At 38.9% G+C, this 16,800-nt stretch overlaps 1 protein-coding gene across 1 annotated transcript; it reads left to right on the forward strand.

The window, feature by feature from the left end:
• The first annotated feature begins 448 nt into the window (after nucleotides 1–448).
• Nucleotides 449–15,277, forward strand: LOC114480043 (vang-like protein 2). Its single transcript, XM_028473833.1, has 8 exons — nucleotides 449–698; nucleotides 7,454–7,695; nucleotides 9,526–9,631; nucleotides 9,704–10,311; nucleotides 10,440–10,576; nucleotides 11,455–11,590; nucleotides 12,880–13,129; nucleotides 14,719–15,277. The coding sequence occupies exons 2-8, from the start codon at nucleotides 7,625–7,627 to the stop codon at nucleotides 14,974–14,976; spliced, it is 1,566 nt and encodes a 521-aa protein (XP_028329634.1). The 5' UTR covers nucleotides 449–698; nucleotides 7,454–7,624; the 3' UTR covers nucleotides 14,977–15,277.
• The last annotated feature ends 1,523 nt before the right edge of the window (nucleotides 15,278–16,800 follow it).

The raw sequence follows: 16,800 nt of genomic DNA on the forward strand, positions 1-16,800 counted from the left end.
GGTAGTACATTGTGTCGATTGAATCAAAATAGAATATTTCAATCGAAGAAAAAAAAAGTGTTCAAATGCAATTATTTGGGTCATAATTTTTTTTATTTTTTATTTTTTTGCGCATTTGAACACCTTTTTCTTTAATATTTATTTTGATTGAAGTGAATTGTTTTGATTTAATCGTTTTTTTCTATTGAAATTATTTTTCTTTTAATTGAATTATTATAATAACTATTTTTGAATAATAAAGACACAAATTTACATCCATACAGGTAAAAAAAAATAATAATAAATGAAGATAAATACATGTACATTCTCAACACAATTACTACCAATCACTACTACTACTACTACTATTTCTCGTAGTCGTAGTAGTAGTAATAATAATAATTTTTTAAAAAAAACCGTAATCGTGGTTTGTTTTATTGTGAAACTCTGTCCCGGAAGCTGTGATGACCCCGGGGGTCCTAAGCAGGACTTTCTAGTTCAGACCCTCCTCCAGCTTTGTGAGCTCGGTGTGTTCTTGTCTCTACTTCTCACTTAGTTTAAACCAAACCGGAACCACGAAGCGGACTTTTGTGGGGTTCGATGCTCCGTGAACCGTAGACCGTAAACACACACCGGGGGTCGGTGAGAGTGACCCGTGAAGCCCCTTCAAAGCGTCCAAGGAGCGGCTACTGCTCTCTTTGTGCTCCTGGGACAGGAAGGTAAGACCACCGACCTCCACTTCCAACACTTTTTCACCCACAAAGTCTGAAGGAGAAGCAAATATTTCTCATTAAAATATGCAAACATGGACTTTATTTTTTAAAAGTAACTTAACGTGGATTAAAAAAATGAAAAATAAAATAAATATATATATAACAAACACCAGTGATTCACAAACTAACTGGAGCTTAAGTCTCGTTTTCTTTTTTTTGGCTTCACTTTTGCGTTTTTGTGCCAAAACTCCACCGCTTCTTTTCACTGCGTGTGGTCCTGTTTGCTCTGCTTTGTTTGTTTTTTATTTACTATAGTGGCTGTTGGTCGGACCCCTCTGAAGGTACTTTGGGGCCCCCCTGAGGCTCGGAGGCCCCTGGGAGCCTCCACATACTAATCCAGGAATAAACACGTGTGCACCTGTTAGCAGTAGGGGTATGCATTGCCGTGAATTTGACAATACGATATATCCCGATACTGAACAATACGATGTACGTTGCGACATATCGCGATATCAGTAATTATAAATTTCACCTTTTCACGTATAAAATTATGGAAGCAGATTAGGACCAATTATGATGGAGAAAATCATTTTTGGAAAATCAAGATTAAAGTTGTTTTTTTTAGTTTAAAAAGTCATAATTATCACTTAACTAACTCATAATTATGACTTTCTTTCTTTAATTATGAAAATCATATTATGGCTTTCTATCTCATAATTATGACTATTCCTCATAATTGACTTTTTAATCTCATAATTACAAAAGTCATAATTATGAATTTGTATCTCATAATTATGATTTGACAAACACACTTATGATTTTCAATCTTATAATTATGACTTTACTAACTAATATGTATGACTTTTTCCCTCATAATTATAACTTTACTAACTCAGAATTATGACTTGATTTTCCATAATTATAACTTTTTTAATCTCATAATTACAAAAGTCATAATTATGACTTTACTAACTCATAATTAAGACTTTGTTTCTCATAATTATGACTTTACTAACTCATACATATGACTTTGTTTCTCATAATTATGACTATTTCTCATAATTAAGACTTTTTTCTCATAGTTATGACTTTACTAACTGTTGTAGAAGCAAAAGTTAAACTTTTTTAAAAAATGTATTTTTGACCGTTTAATAAACATACCACTTGTTTTTGATATTTGTACATGAATTACAGTTACAGTTACCATTTACTTGTTCTCGCAAGTAAAAAAAAAAAAAAAGAATATCGTACTGTTTAGTATTGGGATATACAAGGGCTGGGTGATTTTGCCTAAAATTAAAATTTAAAGAAAAATTTAAATTTAAATTCGATTTTCAATTATAATTTTTTCCAATGCACTTAAAAATAACTGCAGACATCAGATATATTGTCAAAAGTACAACTTTATTGCTGTGATTGTCCTCAAGAGTTAAATGTATAGAACAATCCCAAAATAAAAAGTAAATGAGGCTCTGTCATTCAACAATTTCAAGCTTTCACCCAGGTTTAAGCAAAAGAGCAACAGCGCCTTCACAGTAGCTTCAATTTTCTGATTAAGAAAACAGAAAATACATATTTTACAACATATAACATTACAATTAAAAAACAAACTCTTCCCTTAGCATCTCAGCATAGTGCAAATAAAACATTAAACATATATAGCCTACTCAAAGGGTAAACAAATGTAAACAAACATCGTTATTGTAACCCACAAGGACGGAAAGCGAAAAAGTCCAAAAAAACTGGTTAAAAATAATAAAAAATAACTTCAAAATAAAATTTATTTTTACAAATCAATTATTTATTTATTTTTGCCAAGCCCTAGGATGTAAGTGTCCATTGCTTCACTGCGTTTCCTCATTGCACGTAGTTTCACACGAAAAGCAGAGAATCAATCAGCTGTAAAACCAGAGGCCTGTCGGTCTGATCGACGTCATTGATTGGAGGGGGGAGAGAGAGAGAGAGAGATCCATTTGTGGTATGACAGAGTGGCTGTAGACCATCACCAGTGATGGTTTGCCTCAAAAAGCCAAATTTCTGTGATTCCAGCTCATTTTTCATCGATTGCGGGATAAATATGACAAATGCTTGCTTTTAACATCATTATCCTGCAGATTGAAAACATCCAGTAAATATCTCCACACTCGGACTTTTTCTACTCTCCTACTTTTTCTGCCCAGGATGTTTTTTCTTGTGTATGTATAAAAACCAGGAGTGGAATGATAATCACACGTAACCTACTCTGATAAACTGGATCATGTTGGAGATCTTTTTTTTTTTTTTCTGCTGCGTGGGAAAAGGAGGTCATCATGATTCCTATTAATAACCGGAGCGTTATCGGACTGGTCTGTAAGTGACTGACTGCTTTTGTTTATTTCTTTTCAGGAATTTAAAAGCATATATATAATGATATTTATGCATTTTTTTAGGTAGAAAGATGTGCAAATAAACAGTGCACTGTTGGTTTAATATAAAGTAGATGGACCAAAACATTTAACCCTGGGGGTCAGCATTTGTCAAGTGGGCAACTGTGGCCCCTAAAGAAAACAATGCACAAATTGACTTCATAAAACATACACAATTACAGAAATATACACAAAAAGATTTAAAAAATACACCACAGTATTAATAATAAATACATAAAAAAGTAAAAAATATACAAAACAACAAAAAATATCTTTTAATTAAATTACAACATAAAGAAAAGTGTAGATCAGACATGGGCAACTAGCATCCCGGGGACCACATGCGGCCCTCGGCCCCCAAAGAAAACAAATGCACAAATTGACTTCATAAAACATACAAAATTACAGAAATATACACAAAATGACTCCGAAAACACACTACATGACTAAAAAAACACACTAAATGACTCCAAAAACACAAGATGATGAAAAAAAAAATACATTAAAAAAAGTAAATATTTACAAAACAAAAGATTATACAAAAAATAGCTCCAAAAACACTAAACAACAAAAATACTATAAACAAAATGAGAGAAAAACACAAAGAATGACAACAAAATACACACTCATTGTTCTTTCCTTTTTTCTGTCACTAAAAAGTATAAAACCTTTTAGGGATACGTGAACGTTTAGTCTGTCATATACGGCACGTAGCTGTTTTCTTTTATTACCCGCTTCACGTTTCGAACAAAATCCTGCGCAGCTGTCTAATTATTACATAGGGCAAGTTTATGAGTGGAATTTGACATATTTGGCCTTTTGGGAGACATTTAGTTGCGCGTAAATGCGTGATACGGTTCCTGTTGCTTTTTATGTTTCAAAAATGTAAATCCTACATTGTTTGTCCTTTTTCAGTCTTCACGGAAAATCGGCCTTCCCTACGATGGGGGTGTCCAGGGCTGCGTTGTAAATATCATACTAACGTACCACTCATACTAAGTCTGACGTATAAATGAATAAATGAGTATGTAGTGCGTTGACATTAGATAGTATGAAAGGATTGAGTACGTAAGAAATACCCAGAGGTATATTGTTTCTGGACATTTTTTAAGTATGCACAGTGGGTACACTAGACATACTCAACCTCCCCATGATGCATTTCAAACGGAATGTAAAATCGACCTGGGACCAGCTTCAAGCTAAAAAACAAACATCCCCTTTTCAAAATAAAAGCATCTCTTCTTGCCTTCCATTAGTTGTTTTTTTTTAACGCTTTTGTAAATAGGGCTCTTGTTTTGAAGTTCACAGGAAATTTTATCAGTAGCACAATGGAGGGTCTGCAAAATGTCAGCATGAGATGTGTGTACGTGGGTTTTACGGATGAAATGAGCACATGTTGATATTCTACTTGGTCACTTTCTCACTTCAAATGTTTTCAGAACTTTCAAAGGTGGAGAATCAACAGAGATATTTAGAATCTGTGTGAACAAGGTTTTTGTCGTTGTAGGATCCAAATGCATCTTGGGAAACTTGGAAGTATACTTCAGTGGGAACGCTCGTCATCCTAATGATAGTTATAGTATATAGTAGACAGTGTATACTCAAATTTGGCTGTGTTCGATATGGCATACTCCGAACTATGCACGACAAACTCAATGAGTATATACAGCCAAATTTGAGTATACACTGTCTACTATATATTATAAGTATGATTAGGATGACGAGCGTTCCCACTGAAGTATACTTCCATGTTTCTCAAAATGCATTTGGAACCTACAATGACAAGAACAGAAAACTTGCGGGAACACATTTCCTTTCTGATATTTTCAGAGACCCTCCATTGTGCTATTGACAAAACTTCAAAATAAGAGCCCTATTTGCAAAAGAGTTAAACACTAATGGAAGACAAGAAGAGATGCTTTTGTTTTGAAAAGGGGATGTTTGATTTTTAGGTTGAAGTCAGTCCCAGGACCATTTTACATTCCGCTCACAATGCATCATGGGACGCTTGAGTATGACTAGTCTACCCACCGTGCATACTTAAAAAATGTCCCCATATATAGTATACATCCTGGTATTTCTCACATACTCAAATCTTTTCATACTATCTAATGTGAACGCACTACATACTCATTTTGTGGCCAAACTTGGTATAAGTCGTACGTTAAAATGCAAGTCTGAACACACCCCCATCGTGATGACGTCATCGTTAGTTCCAGGTGTGTGGGAGACGTCTCAAGGCCGTGTGATTTTCTTCAGGATTTCTTCTGTTTCAGGGAATTCTTTCTGCGACTCAATTGGTTTTAGCCTTGTAGAGATTTTAATGGGAATCACATGCAGAGTCAGCGTGTCTGATGGGTCACGGTAAACAGGGAGCGCGAGGAACTTCCTGATTAGATCATGACTCGGGTATTTTATTCCAGCGCGTCCCTGAGAAAACAGCAGAGAGGAACAGAAATACTGTGATTGATAGTGAGTTTTTGTCATCTGCGTTTTGTAGTTGAGGGGTTTGTAGACAGCGTGGAGATTTGATGGTCTGGTTGCCATGGCAGCTCATACCCCTCCCTGCCTTTTTCTCACCCCGAGACGCCCATTCATCCCCATTGTGGTCGCTGAGCTCTGTTGCCCTCGGAGACCTTGGGGAACTGTTGGGAATGTGTCATTCACTCGAAACCAAACCACTGGCTAATCTGCAGCGTTTCACATCGAATTAATCAAATCTTTATATAAAGAGACAAAATAGATGGGCCGCTTTGACCTTTTTTTGTGAAGGGGTTTCTTTAATATTATAAGAAGTTACAAAACTAGAGCAGTTTTGTTTTTAATGATATATATGAGTCAAATAGCCATAAAGTGACTTCTGTCTGTGTAATGTATTATATTGACAAACGTGATTTTCGTCCCATGTGAGCATTATGGTTTAGTTTTTTTTAGTTAACACAAGTATCAATACATTTAAAAAAACTTTAAAAAATATATATATATTCATCGTCTCATTTTCATGATGTGAAAAAACGTCGTCTACAGAAAACGACGAAATGATTACTGCTTTAATGAACAAGGACGACTCCTCCACATTCCACATTACCAGTTGAGACCATTTCTGTTGGCAGTCGTTGAGCCGCTTTCCTTCTTTGGGTTTGATTAGAGAATGCAGTCGGAAAGTCCTCGTTAACATTTTGGGATAATTTGCTCATCTGTCCAATAACGAAATGCGATTTCCGCACTTGAGCTACTTCGCCAGCAAACATTGTCCCCAACGTGGCCCTTTAGCTTTACTCCAGATCAGTGGTTTCCAACATTTTTTGGATCATGAACCTCGTTTGATATCAAGAATTTCTGGCGACCCTAAATCATTTTTTTTTTTTTTTTTTGCAGAATTGCTTCTTGATCACGTTATTGGGTTGATGACGTGACGCCTAAATATCGTGTCCAACTGCATTCTTTTAGTTAAGAGTTTTAAATTCATAAAAAGCTACCAAATATGAGGTCACTTATGGTAGTATATATGCGCTCACATAGATTTTTTCTTCTTAAATGTTACTTACTAAATTACTTCTGTTATTCAGTGTCAAAATTTCATGTGGTGCAACTGTCTGGCCATGACTGCTGTTTTGAAAAAATCGAATCAAAAAAATGTTCTGCCCTATTTTCGTGATATATTATTAAGATTTCAAAGTATTTCTATATTTATTCCCATTATAATATTCATGCAAACCTTGCCCGATGAAGCTCATTTTATGAAATACAATCGTAACCATAGGGGTGGTGATAGATCACCTTTATTGTTGTCACATATGTATACGTACATACTGTACATTAAATGTGAAGCAGGAGCAGTTATTGTTAATATAAGAGAATGATCAACATCCCACAGTGATGGTCCAGGTGAGATTCGATTATTGTTACAAATTGAATAATATATTATTATTCAAAAATAACTTGCTGGAATTATTAGAACTTTAAAAGTGCAATATGCATTGATTTACTCATAAAGGACCATTACTGTTTTTTTAAAGCATGGTTTATTCAGAAAATAAAAGAGTATTCCTTAACTTTTTTCACACCAAGTCAGTTCATTTCTAGTTTTAACCTGCGTGTCGCTCACACTGGTGTAAACCTGCTACGGTTCAGATCAGACGGTGCTCTTTATTGGCTGAGAAAGCCCTCGGGGGGCAAATCCCCTCACTCATAAAACCTCCCTGAAAACGGAAGAACGAGGCCGACTCCATCCACACCTCTGAGTGCCAGCAGTCTAACAATGCCCTCTCTATTCTCTATTCTTGTTGCCATAGCGTGGGTTGAGATGGTTCAGCTCGAGTCTCACATGACTAATAATAACCCGTCTCATCGCAGGTTTCCAAGATAGATTCCCTCAGAAGTAAAGTGGACTTGCTGCGCCTCCCTCTGACCCTCTCCTCCAAGTCCATCAGCAACTGCAAAGGTCACTTGGGTGTGATCTGGGAGAAAGGCGGCGGCCCGGGGACGGGAGTGGCCCGAAAGCTCCGCCCACCGCCGGCCTCGGACATGGACAACGAGTCGACGTACTCGGGCTACTCCTACAAGTCGTCCCACTCACGAAGCTCTCGCAAACACAGGTAGAGGAAAACCATTCTTTTCCTATTTCCACTCCTTATTGAATGAAACATAAACTTTTTATTTTATGTTTAGTTTAATTCTCTCAAGTGGTTCTCAACCTGTTTTGGGTCGTGACCCCACTTTGATATCCCTATTTTCTGGCGACCCCAGAAACATAACTTTTTGATCATGTTTGTGTTACGAGTTGCACTATGGTGACAAGATATAAAAATATGTGCGCTGTCACATCGGCAGCTCAGCCCATTTTTTATTACATTTTACCTTTTTCTGGAACTACACCAAACTTCCCATATTTGATCCTATTTTCATCACTCTTTATTGCCATATTTTTGCATTTTTGCTACATTACTCCCATTTCTACCACTTCTCCATCAAATTTCAATGCCTTTTCTGCACATTTTTTTTCTAATTTCAAGCCATTTTTGGCACTTATATAAACCCTTTACAACACTTTTCCACCTAATGTGGCATATGTTGACCCATTGTTGTCACTTTTCACCTCATTTCACCATATTTCATGATTATTTTTTAACCACATGCCTATTATTTGCCTGTTTAGACTAATTGTTCCTACTTTTTAAATTACATGACCCCATCCCCCTCTTTTAAGCCAATATTGACGCTTTCAACCCTTTTTCTGCCCGTTTTTTGGCTACTCTAATGTTTTTAGATTTAGATCAGGCCCTACATACTTTTAAAACAGCAAAGAAAGACAATAATAAACGTCAGTACATTGTCAGAGATGCTCATTTTCACATCAGTTTTTAACCACCATGTAGTTGAGCATCCACAGGGGGAAAATAAAAATTAAATATTACAGAGTTATCAGTCCATTAGACTCTGTCTGATTATAGAAGGAATAAAATACTTGTGCCATCAGAAAAGTTTGCAACTTTTAACCAAAGTTTAACCAATAAATCCCGTTTCACCACCTTTTCCACCATTTTTGGTCACTTTCAACCCATTTTATTTCTGATTAAAAGAAGGATTTACATCTTAAAGATAACTATATAAATCAGGGGTCACCAACTTGCTGCCCACAAGGACCAGGTAGCCCGTATGGACGTTGTGAGGGGCCCTCGGGAGGTCTAGTCACCAATGAGCCCCATCTAAAATCTGATTTACTTTCCAGGATTCAAACTCCCAAAGATGCATACATACAACAGTAGTTAGTGCTTAGTACAGTTAAATACTGCTGAGAAAGGTTTAGAATTGAATTAACCATCTTTACATTTTTATTTTCACAGAAACATTGTCACAAATGTTTTTAAATATTGCAGATCTGGTGTATGGTCAGTGGTATGTTATATACTGTATATAATATAATATATAAGATATATTTTTAAAAATGCAAGGTGAATTTTCAATAAAAAGTAATCAAAATGAAACGATTGAAGGAATTGGGAGAAATAAAGTGTTTCATGTTGAAACCTCAACATTTCCTACCTTTTTGACCCTCCTATTATCCTCAGATATTACTAAACACATTTTACCCTCGAGGTCAATCTGACCCCAGAGATATTTGCTTCCAAAAGATGATTTTCAGGTAATTGTTGACCAACTTTTTGTGTCAGGCACTTTGTTTATTTGTTGAATACATACATTTCCCCACAGCTACAACAGCTTGGGGTCAAATTGACCCCAGAGGAACACCAATGCATGCAATATGTGTTCAGCACATTGAAAAAAACATCATCATGATAGTTTTATGCTTTATCAATTGTACCCATCAATTTAGGAAAAGTCATGAAATATGAAGCAAAAAATGTTTGAATGACAAACATTGAATGGGGTCAAATTGACACTGTGGTACAATTGTTTCTCTCCAGAGAACGAAGGGACCGGCACCGCTCCAAGAGTCGAGACAAGTCTGTGGTGATCCAGGCTCCAGGAGAACCTCTGCTGGACACGGAGTCGACCCGTGGAGACGACAGGGTGACCCTTTCTCCCTCTGTTAACGCGTGTAACACTGATGTCAGGATCTCCAACGGTACCGTCTGATTTCAGGATGACAACTGGGGCGAGACCACCACGGTGGTGACGGGGACGTCCGTGGACAGCGTCTCCAACGAGGACCTGACGCGGATCACCAAGGACCTAGAGGACACGTCTCCGCTGCAGTGCCGGCGCTACGTCAGCCCGGCTCTGGGCGCCGTCCTGGGACTCTTCTCGTTGGTGACGCCCCTGGCCTTCCTGGCCCTACCGCAGCTCCTGTGGAGAGACGAACTGGAACCGTGTGGGACGCCGTGCGAAGGCCTCTACATTTCTCTGGCCTTTAAGCTGCTAATCCTGCTCATCTCCACGTGGGCGCTGTTCCTGCGCCCGCCCCGGGCCTCGCTGCCACGTTTCTTTGTGTTCCGCTGCCTCTTACTGGCACTGGTCTTCCTTTTCGTGGCGTCCTATTGGCTGTTCTACGGGGTTCGAGTGCTGGAGCCCAAGGAGACGGACTACAGGGGGATCGTGGGCTACGCAGCCTCTTTGGTGGATGCGCTGCTGTTCATCCAGTACCTGGCACTGGTTCTGTTGGAGGTCCGACACCTGCAGCCTGCGTTCTGTCTGAAGGTGGTGAGGACGACAGATGGAGTCAGTCGCTTCTACAACGTGGGACATCTCAGGTTAACGCACAGACCACGACGTTTTCTACTTAGAGTCGCTTCCTCCTGAGTTCCTGCTGGTGGATCTATCAAAGTTTTAAATACATCACACCTGTTCAATCCCTCTGTTTTTTTCTGACGCTCTTTAGCATCCAGCGAGCAGCAGTTTGGGTACTGGACCAATACTACACTGACTTCCCAGTTCATAACCCGGCTTTGCTGAACCTGCCCAAGTCCATCCTCACCAAGAAACTATCTGCGTTCAAAGTCTACAGCCTGGGAGAAGGTAAACCATTTCATCAACAGGAATACATTCATATCTACTCATAACAGATCAGGGATACATTAACATTCATGTCAGCATTTAGAATAACGACCAATGGACACGGTTACATGACGTTTGTTAATTCAGAATTAATTATATTATATGGAATTAAAGTATTCTGCTTCATGTTAACATGGAAATAGTAATTGCAAATAGGTTTATTAAGGCGGCCATCTTGTATTACATCATTACAGGAGGAGCATGCGCAGAACAACCGAAATTAATTTTAAGCTGAATCAAACTCATAGGAATTATTCTATTTGAAATTAAAATCAGAATAAACCAGCCATTTCATTCCCAATTGGCTATTTTCATTCAGAGTTTGGTGTTTACAAGGTGATTTTAATGAGGATTCCATCTTTATTCTGAATTAAAGGGAAATTAAAGATCTCATGTAAATGTGGTCAATCTGAGCATTACCACAAAAAAGAACAAAGGGTTTAGTCTGTCTTTGATTAAGTGTATCCTTTTTGTTGCCATTTTGTGTGTTTTTGGAGTCACTCTTTTAGTCAATGTGTGTTTTTGAAATAATTTTTGGACCATTTTCTGGCTTTTTTGTGTATTTTTGTCATCTTGTGTGTTTCCTTAGTCACTTTGTGTATTTTACTCTCATTTGTGTGTATTTTTGTAGTTTTTTTGTTTATTTTAGGAATAATTTTGTGCTTTTGACCGGGGGCCACAAATGGCCCTTGAGCCGCAGGTTGCCGATGCCTGATCTAGATGTGTACATTATTATACATATGTGTAATGTGTTTAGTGTTGCAGGCAGTACTCTTCTTCTACTCCACGCTACCATCGTAGTCAATCATCCATCTCTGATTGTGTTTAACCTCCCACAGAGAACGGCACCAACAACTCCAGCGGTCAGTCCAGAGCCATGATCGCAGCCGCTGCAAGAAGACGAGACAATTCCCACAATGAGTTCTACTATGAGGAGGCCGAGGTGGAGCGACGCGTACGCAAACGCAAGGCCAGGTAAGAGCGGCTCAAAGTCCAACGACTGCAGGAAATGCTGCGTCTCTTCTTGTTCTTGGGTTAGAAAGAACAAAACCATTGTTTTTTAGTTTTTTTCACCAAAGCAACAGCACAAAATGACGACAAAAGACACAAAAATGTCTTCAAAAACATAAAATAGAAATACACAGAATGATTCAAAACACACAAAACAAGAACAAGAAAGCAGAAAACGACAGCTAAAATACACAAAATCACTTGCAGCGTCCCCTTGGTGCCCCAGGCGGCTGGGGATGCGGCCATTATCTTTGGGCAAGCTGCTCCCGGTGCTGCTTCTATTCCGGGTCCTTCTGGCCTGGGGTCTGGTCCCTCTTGGCTCTGGGCCCGCCGACGGGTGCCCACTAGCTGCTTGTCTGGCGCTGTCCTAGCCGTCTCCTGGGCTTGGGCCTTAGGTCCTCCGCTGGAACCTTTGGGGCGGGGGCTCTCTGGGCCCTCCCTTTGGGGGGTTGGGTGCTGGGTCGTGGGCATTGGCAGGGGGCCTTGGGGTTGGGGGTTGTGGCCGGTGGCAAGGTGCACTTGGTCCTCGGCTCCTTGGGGCTTTCTTGGGTGTGTGTGGGGGGCGGGGGCTGCCTCTCGGCCTGGGATCTCTGGGGCGTCAGGGGGGGCTGCTTTGTTTATGCCGGCCTGGCTGCATCTTTGGGCTCGGGGCGGCGCTTGGGTTCGCAGAAGCGGTTCTTGCACAAAGACACTGCCTTGGGCCGTGGGATAATACTCATACTGGGCTTAACCTTAGACACGTTGATCCTAAACACCTGCTTTAGGTATTACCACTCACTCCTCCCCTCTGTCCACGGCCACCACCATTTTTCTTCAGCTGGGTGCTGTGTCACCAGAATAGCTGAACTGATTACACAATACAATAAGCACAATATGCACAACTACAACATCACATCTCACTCTCACTTTGAAACAGTTAACTCTACCCCACCCTTTCCATTTGCTACCCTGACTCCCTCTTCCCTGTTCCCTGTACAATTACATCTTTGTGGCCCTTCTGTGATAACAAAATGGTCCAATTCTGATTTAGATTTTCTGTATAACAATGTCCTCATATTTGTTTCAGAGTTTACCCAATTCTACGGGGGAGTTTACATAATTCTTTTTCGTTTCTGTTTCATCGTGTTTCCCTGTGCGTGTCAGATCATGATGTTCATTCAGCGCGCCCACACACACACACACAATAAAAATGTCCACACTTTATGCATTGTTTTAGTTTAAAACCCAATCGTTGCTGTGCTCTGACCTCCCAGACTGGTGGTGGCAGTAGAGGAAGCTTTCACCCACATTAAACGCCACCAGGACGCAGCAGACACGCCCACGTCGTCCCCCAAACACCCCCGAGAGGTAATGGAGCCTCGGGAGGCGGCTCAGGCCATTTTCGCCCCGATGGCGCGGGCCATGCAGAAGTATCTACGGGCCACCAGGCAGCAGTCGTACCACACCATGGAGAGCATCATCAACCACCTGCAGTTCTGTGTCACACACAACATGACTCCCAAGGTTGGCATTGTTACTCTCTCATTTTCATACTCATTATTAATCTCTCATTCTCATACACATTATTACGCTCTCATTCTCATACACTTTATTACGCTTTCATTCTCATTCTCATTATTATACTCTCATTCCCATACACATTATTACTCTCTCATTCTCATTCTCATTATTATACTCTCATTCTCATACACATTATTACGCTCTCATTCTCATACATTTTATTACGCTCTCATTCTCAAACACTTTATTACGCTCTCATTCTCATACACATTATTACGCTCTCATTCTCATACACATTATTACGCTCTCATTCTCATACACTTTATTACGCTCTCATTCTCAAACACTTTATTACGCTCTCATTCTCATACACATTATTACGCTCTCATTCTCATACACATTATTACGCTCTCAGTCTCATACACATTATTACGCTCTCATTCTCATTATTACGCTCTCATTCTCATACACTTTATTACGCTCTCGTTCTCTTACACTATTACGCTCTCGTTCTCATACACATTATTACGCTCTCATTCTCATACAAATTATTATGCTCTCATTCTCATACACTATTACGCTCTCATTCTCATACACATTATTACGCTCTCATTCTCATACACATTATTACGCTCTCATTCTCATACACATTATTACGCTCTCATTCTCATACACATTATTACGCTCTCGTTCTCATACACATTATTACGCTCTCATTCTCATACACATTATTACACTCATTCTCATACACACACATTATTAGTCACTGACTTGGTTACTAGAGGTGTTCCAATCTGATATTGATATTGAATATTGGTCCGATATCAGCCAGAAAATGAATATTGGATTTTATCTACTGCATCTAAAATCACTGATATATGCTCTCCAATAAAATGTTCTGCTCCAACACTTCTATCCATAGGTGACTCTGGTTCACACTCCAACAAAGTAACCTACTATTGCTGACTATTGTTCTCTGTTTGAGTGACATCACTTGATCAAGCCTTTTTTTTAATATTTCACACTACAAAATAAGTAATGAAAGTATGTATGATTCCAGCTGATATCGTATCGAATCAATATCGGTACTGGCCGATACGCAAGGCTGCAATATTGGTATCACATCGGAAGTGAAAAAGTTGTATTGGGACATCTCTATTGGTTACTAGTTTTTTTACTAGTTCTTTCTTAGTTACTTTTTTAATCAACAACTTGGTTACTCTCTTATATATCGATAGAAAACAATACGATATACATTGCGATATATGTCACATTTACAAGTACAAGATGTTATAAAAATTCAATTTATTAAATTTTTTTTTTAAACTTGTGAGAACAAGTAAATGGTGACTAACTGTAATTCAAGTACTAATTCCAAAAACAAGTGGTATGTTTATTGCGATATTGCGTGGTAAAATATCACGATATATTGCCAAATAGATTTTTTCTTACACCCTTACTATTTACTGAAAACGCCCCTTATGTTTAAATGTCTTTGTTGATTATTTGAACCAATCGTCATTTTTTGTTAATAAAGCTTAAAGATTTTCAAAGTAAAATGATGATAAATGGTGTGAAACTGTGCTGCGCAGGCCTTCCTGGAGCGTTACCTGGTGCTCGGCCCCACCCTGCAGTACGTGGACAGTGGCAGTGGGCGCCAGTGGACGCTGCTGAGCGAGGAGGCGGTCACGGCGCCGCTCCGCCGCGGTCAGGTGTTCTCCCTGAAACGCCCCGACTTCTCGCTGGTCGTCACGGTAACGTCTCTGCCCCTCCTGCGCCTCAGCGAGGAGTTTGTCGACCCCAAGAGCCACAAGTTCGTCATGAAGCTTCAGTCAGAGACGTCGGTGTAGGAGGATAAAGACGCGGTCGAATGTCACAAGATTACTGAAGAAACTGTACTTGAAACATATGATAAATGCACCAAACTGAATCGAAATACTTTTTTTTAGTTCTTGTTTTTTGTTGTAACTTTAATGTTTTTATAACGTTAACTTCTCTTTGTTTCATTAACGCGTCTCTTATTCTGTACCGAAACTAAGCTTGTAATACCTGTGACGCCTTTAAAATGTATATTTTATGGATTTACTTTGTGTGTTTTTTCAACAACGAAATTGTCTTTAATAAATAATGAAGTTGTTTACAGCTCTGTCATTTTGATGCTTTTTTTTAAGGTTTCCCCTGCAAATAAAGAGTCGACACTCGCAGTGAGGCAGCAAAAAAAATCTACAAAAGTACCCGCAAGACCAGAAATGGGCAAAATGACTCCAAAAACACACAAAACAGCAAAAACTACACAAAATTAATTTAAAATAAAAAGTAATGTAAAATTGCACAAAAGGACAACAGAAATACACAAAATGACAACATCCGAAACGACAACAGAATTACACAGAATGACAAATAAAAATATACAAAGCCACAACAAAAAGACACTCAAAACAACTCCAAATAGACACAAATTGACCAAAGAAAATGTACATAATGGCTCCAATAACAAAGAAATTGGAGAAAAATGTACAAAATTATAGCTTCTGCGCAGCAATGGTTGGGGCCAGGCAATTCTAAACAAAAACGTAAATGTTGCATGAGCTAAGACTTGAGCTGTTATCTCGCTGAGCTAATTAGCACATGATGACGAAGCCAGTCACCTGTGTGCGAGACAGCAGCTGTTAGCGTTTAAAGGCAGATTTCAAAAGGTCAGCATAATTACACTTAATACAAAAATACAAATATTGCAGATAGAGAAAAAAGTTCCACCCTGATAAGAGGAAAAGGAGGGGTCAGATGCTCTCAACAGTAGAATTGATGAAGATGTAGATGTATTGAGGAAGGCTGGCGCCACTGATATCTGTCTTGATAGTGTGTGTGCGTCGGTTGGTGTGTGTGTGTGATGTGAAAGTGTGTGTGTGTGTGTCTATCTGCATGTGAGTTTGAGTTTAGCCTTGAAGGTTCAGGGTGGTGTCTTATCTGTGTGCCTCAGCTTACATGACTCAGCTGTTCAAAAGTGCAAAGAGTAATGCAGTCATCGTGTATTAAAACATGACAAATTGTACACATGAACACACATTTGATGATATGATGATTAATGTAATAATTCCCATAACAGCCCCAGAGGGTTAACTATGATTATGCCAGCCATTTGAATTCTGCTGCTGTCTTGCACACAGGTGACTGGCTTAGTTCATTAGTGACTTTTCCATCATGTGCTAATTAGCTCAGTGAGATAGTAGCTCAAGCCTTAACTCATGCAACATTTACATTTTTGTGTAGATTTGCCTGGCCCCAACCATTGCTGCGCAGAAGCTATAGTTGTGTATATTTTTCTCTCATTTTGTGTTATTAGTTGGTTGTTTTGTGTGTATTTGGAGTTGTTTTGTGTGTATTTTGTTGTGGCTTTGTATATTTTTTTTTTTGTCATTCTGTGTATTTCTGTTGTTTTTTTGTGTTCTGGAGTCATTTTTTGCTCTTTTTTTTTTTTTTTTTTAAATGTATATTTGTAGTATTGTGTGTTTTTGAAGTAAAACAAATATGTATTTCTATTGTTCTTTTGTGCATGGGTCATTTGTTGAATTGACGCCAATTGTTAGCATGAGAGCTGAAATTGAAAAGGTTTCAGTATCAGGGGGTGGGGGGGAGGGGCTACAGTTTGGTGACATCTGTAGCGGTTGATTTGT

Source organism: Gouania willdenowi, chromosome 18 (genome assembly GCF_900634775.1).
Source record: "Gouania willdenowi chromosome 18, fGouWil2.1, whole genome shotgun sequence".
Classification (NCBI taxonomy): Eukaryota; Metazoa; Chordata; class Actinopteri; order Blenniiformes; family Gobiesocidae; genus Gouania; species Gouania willdenowi.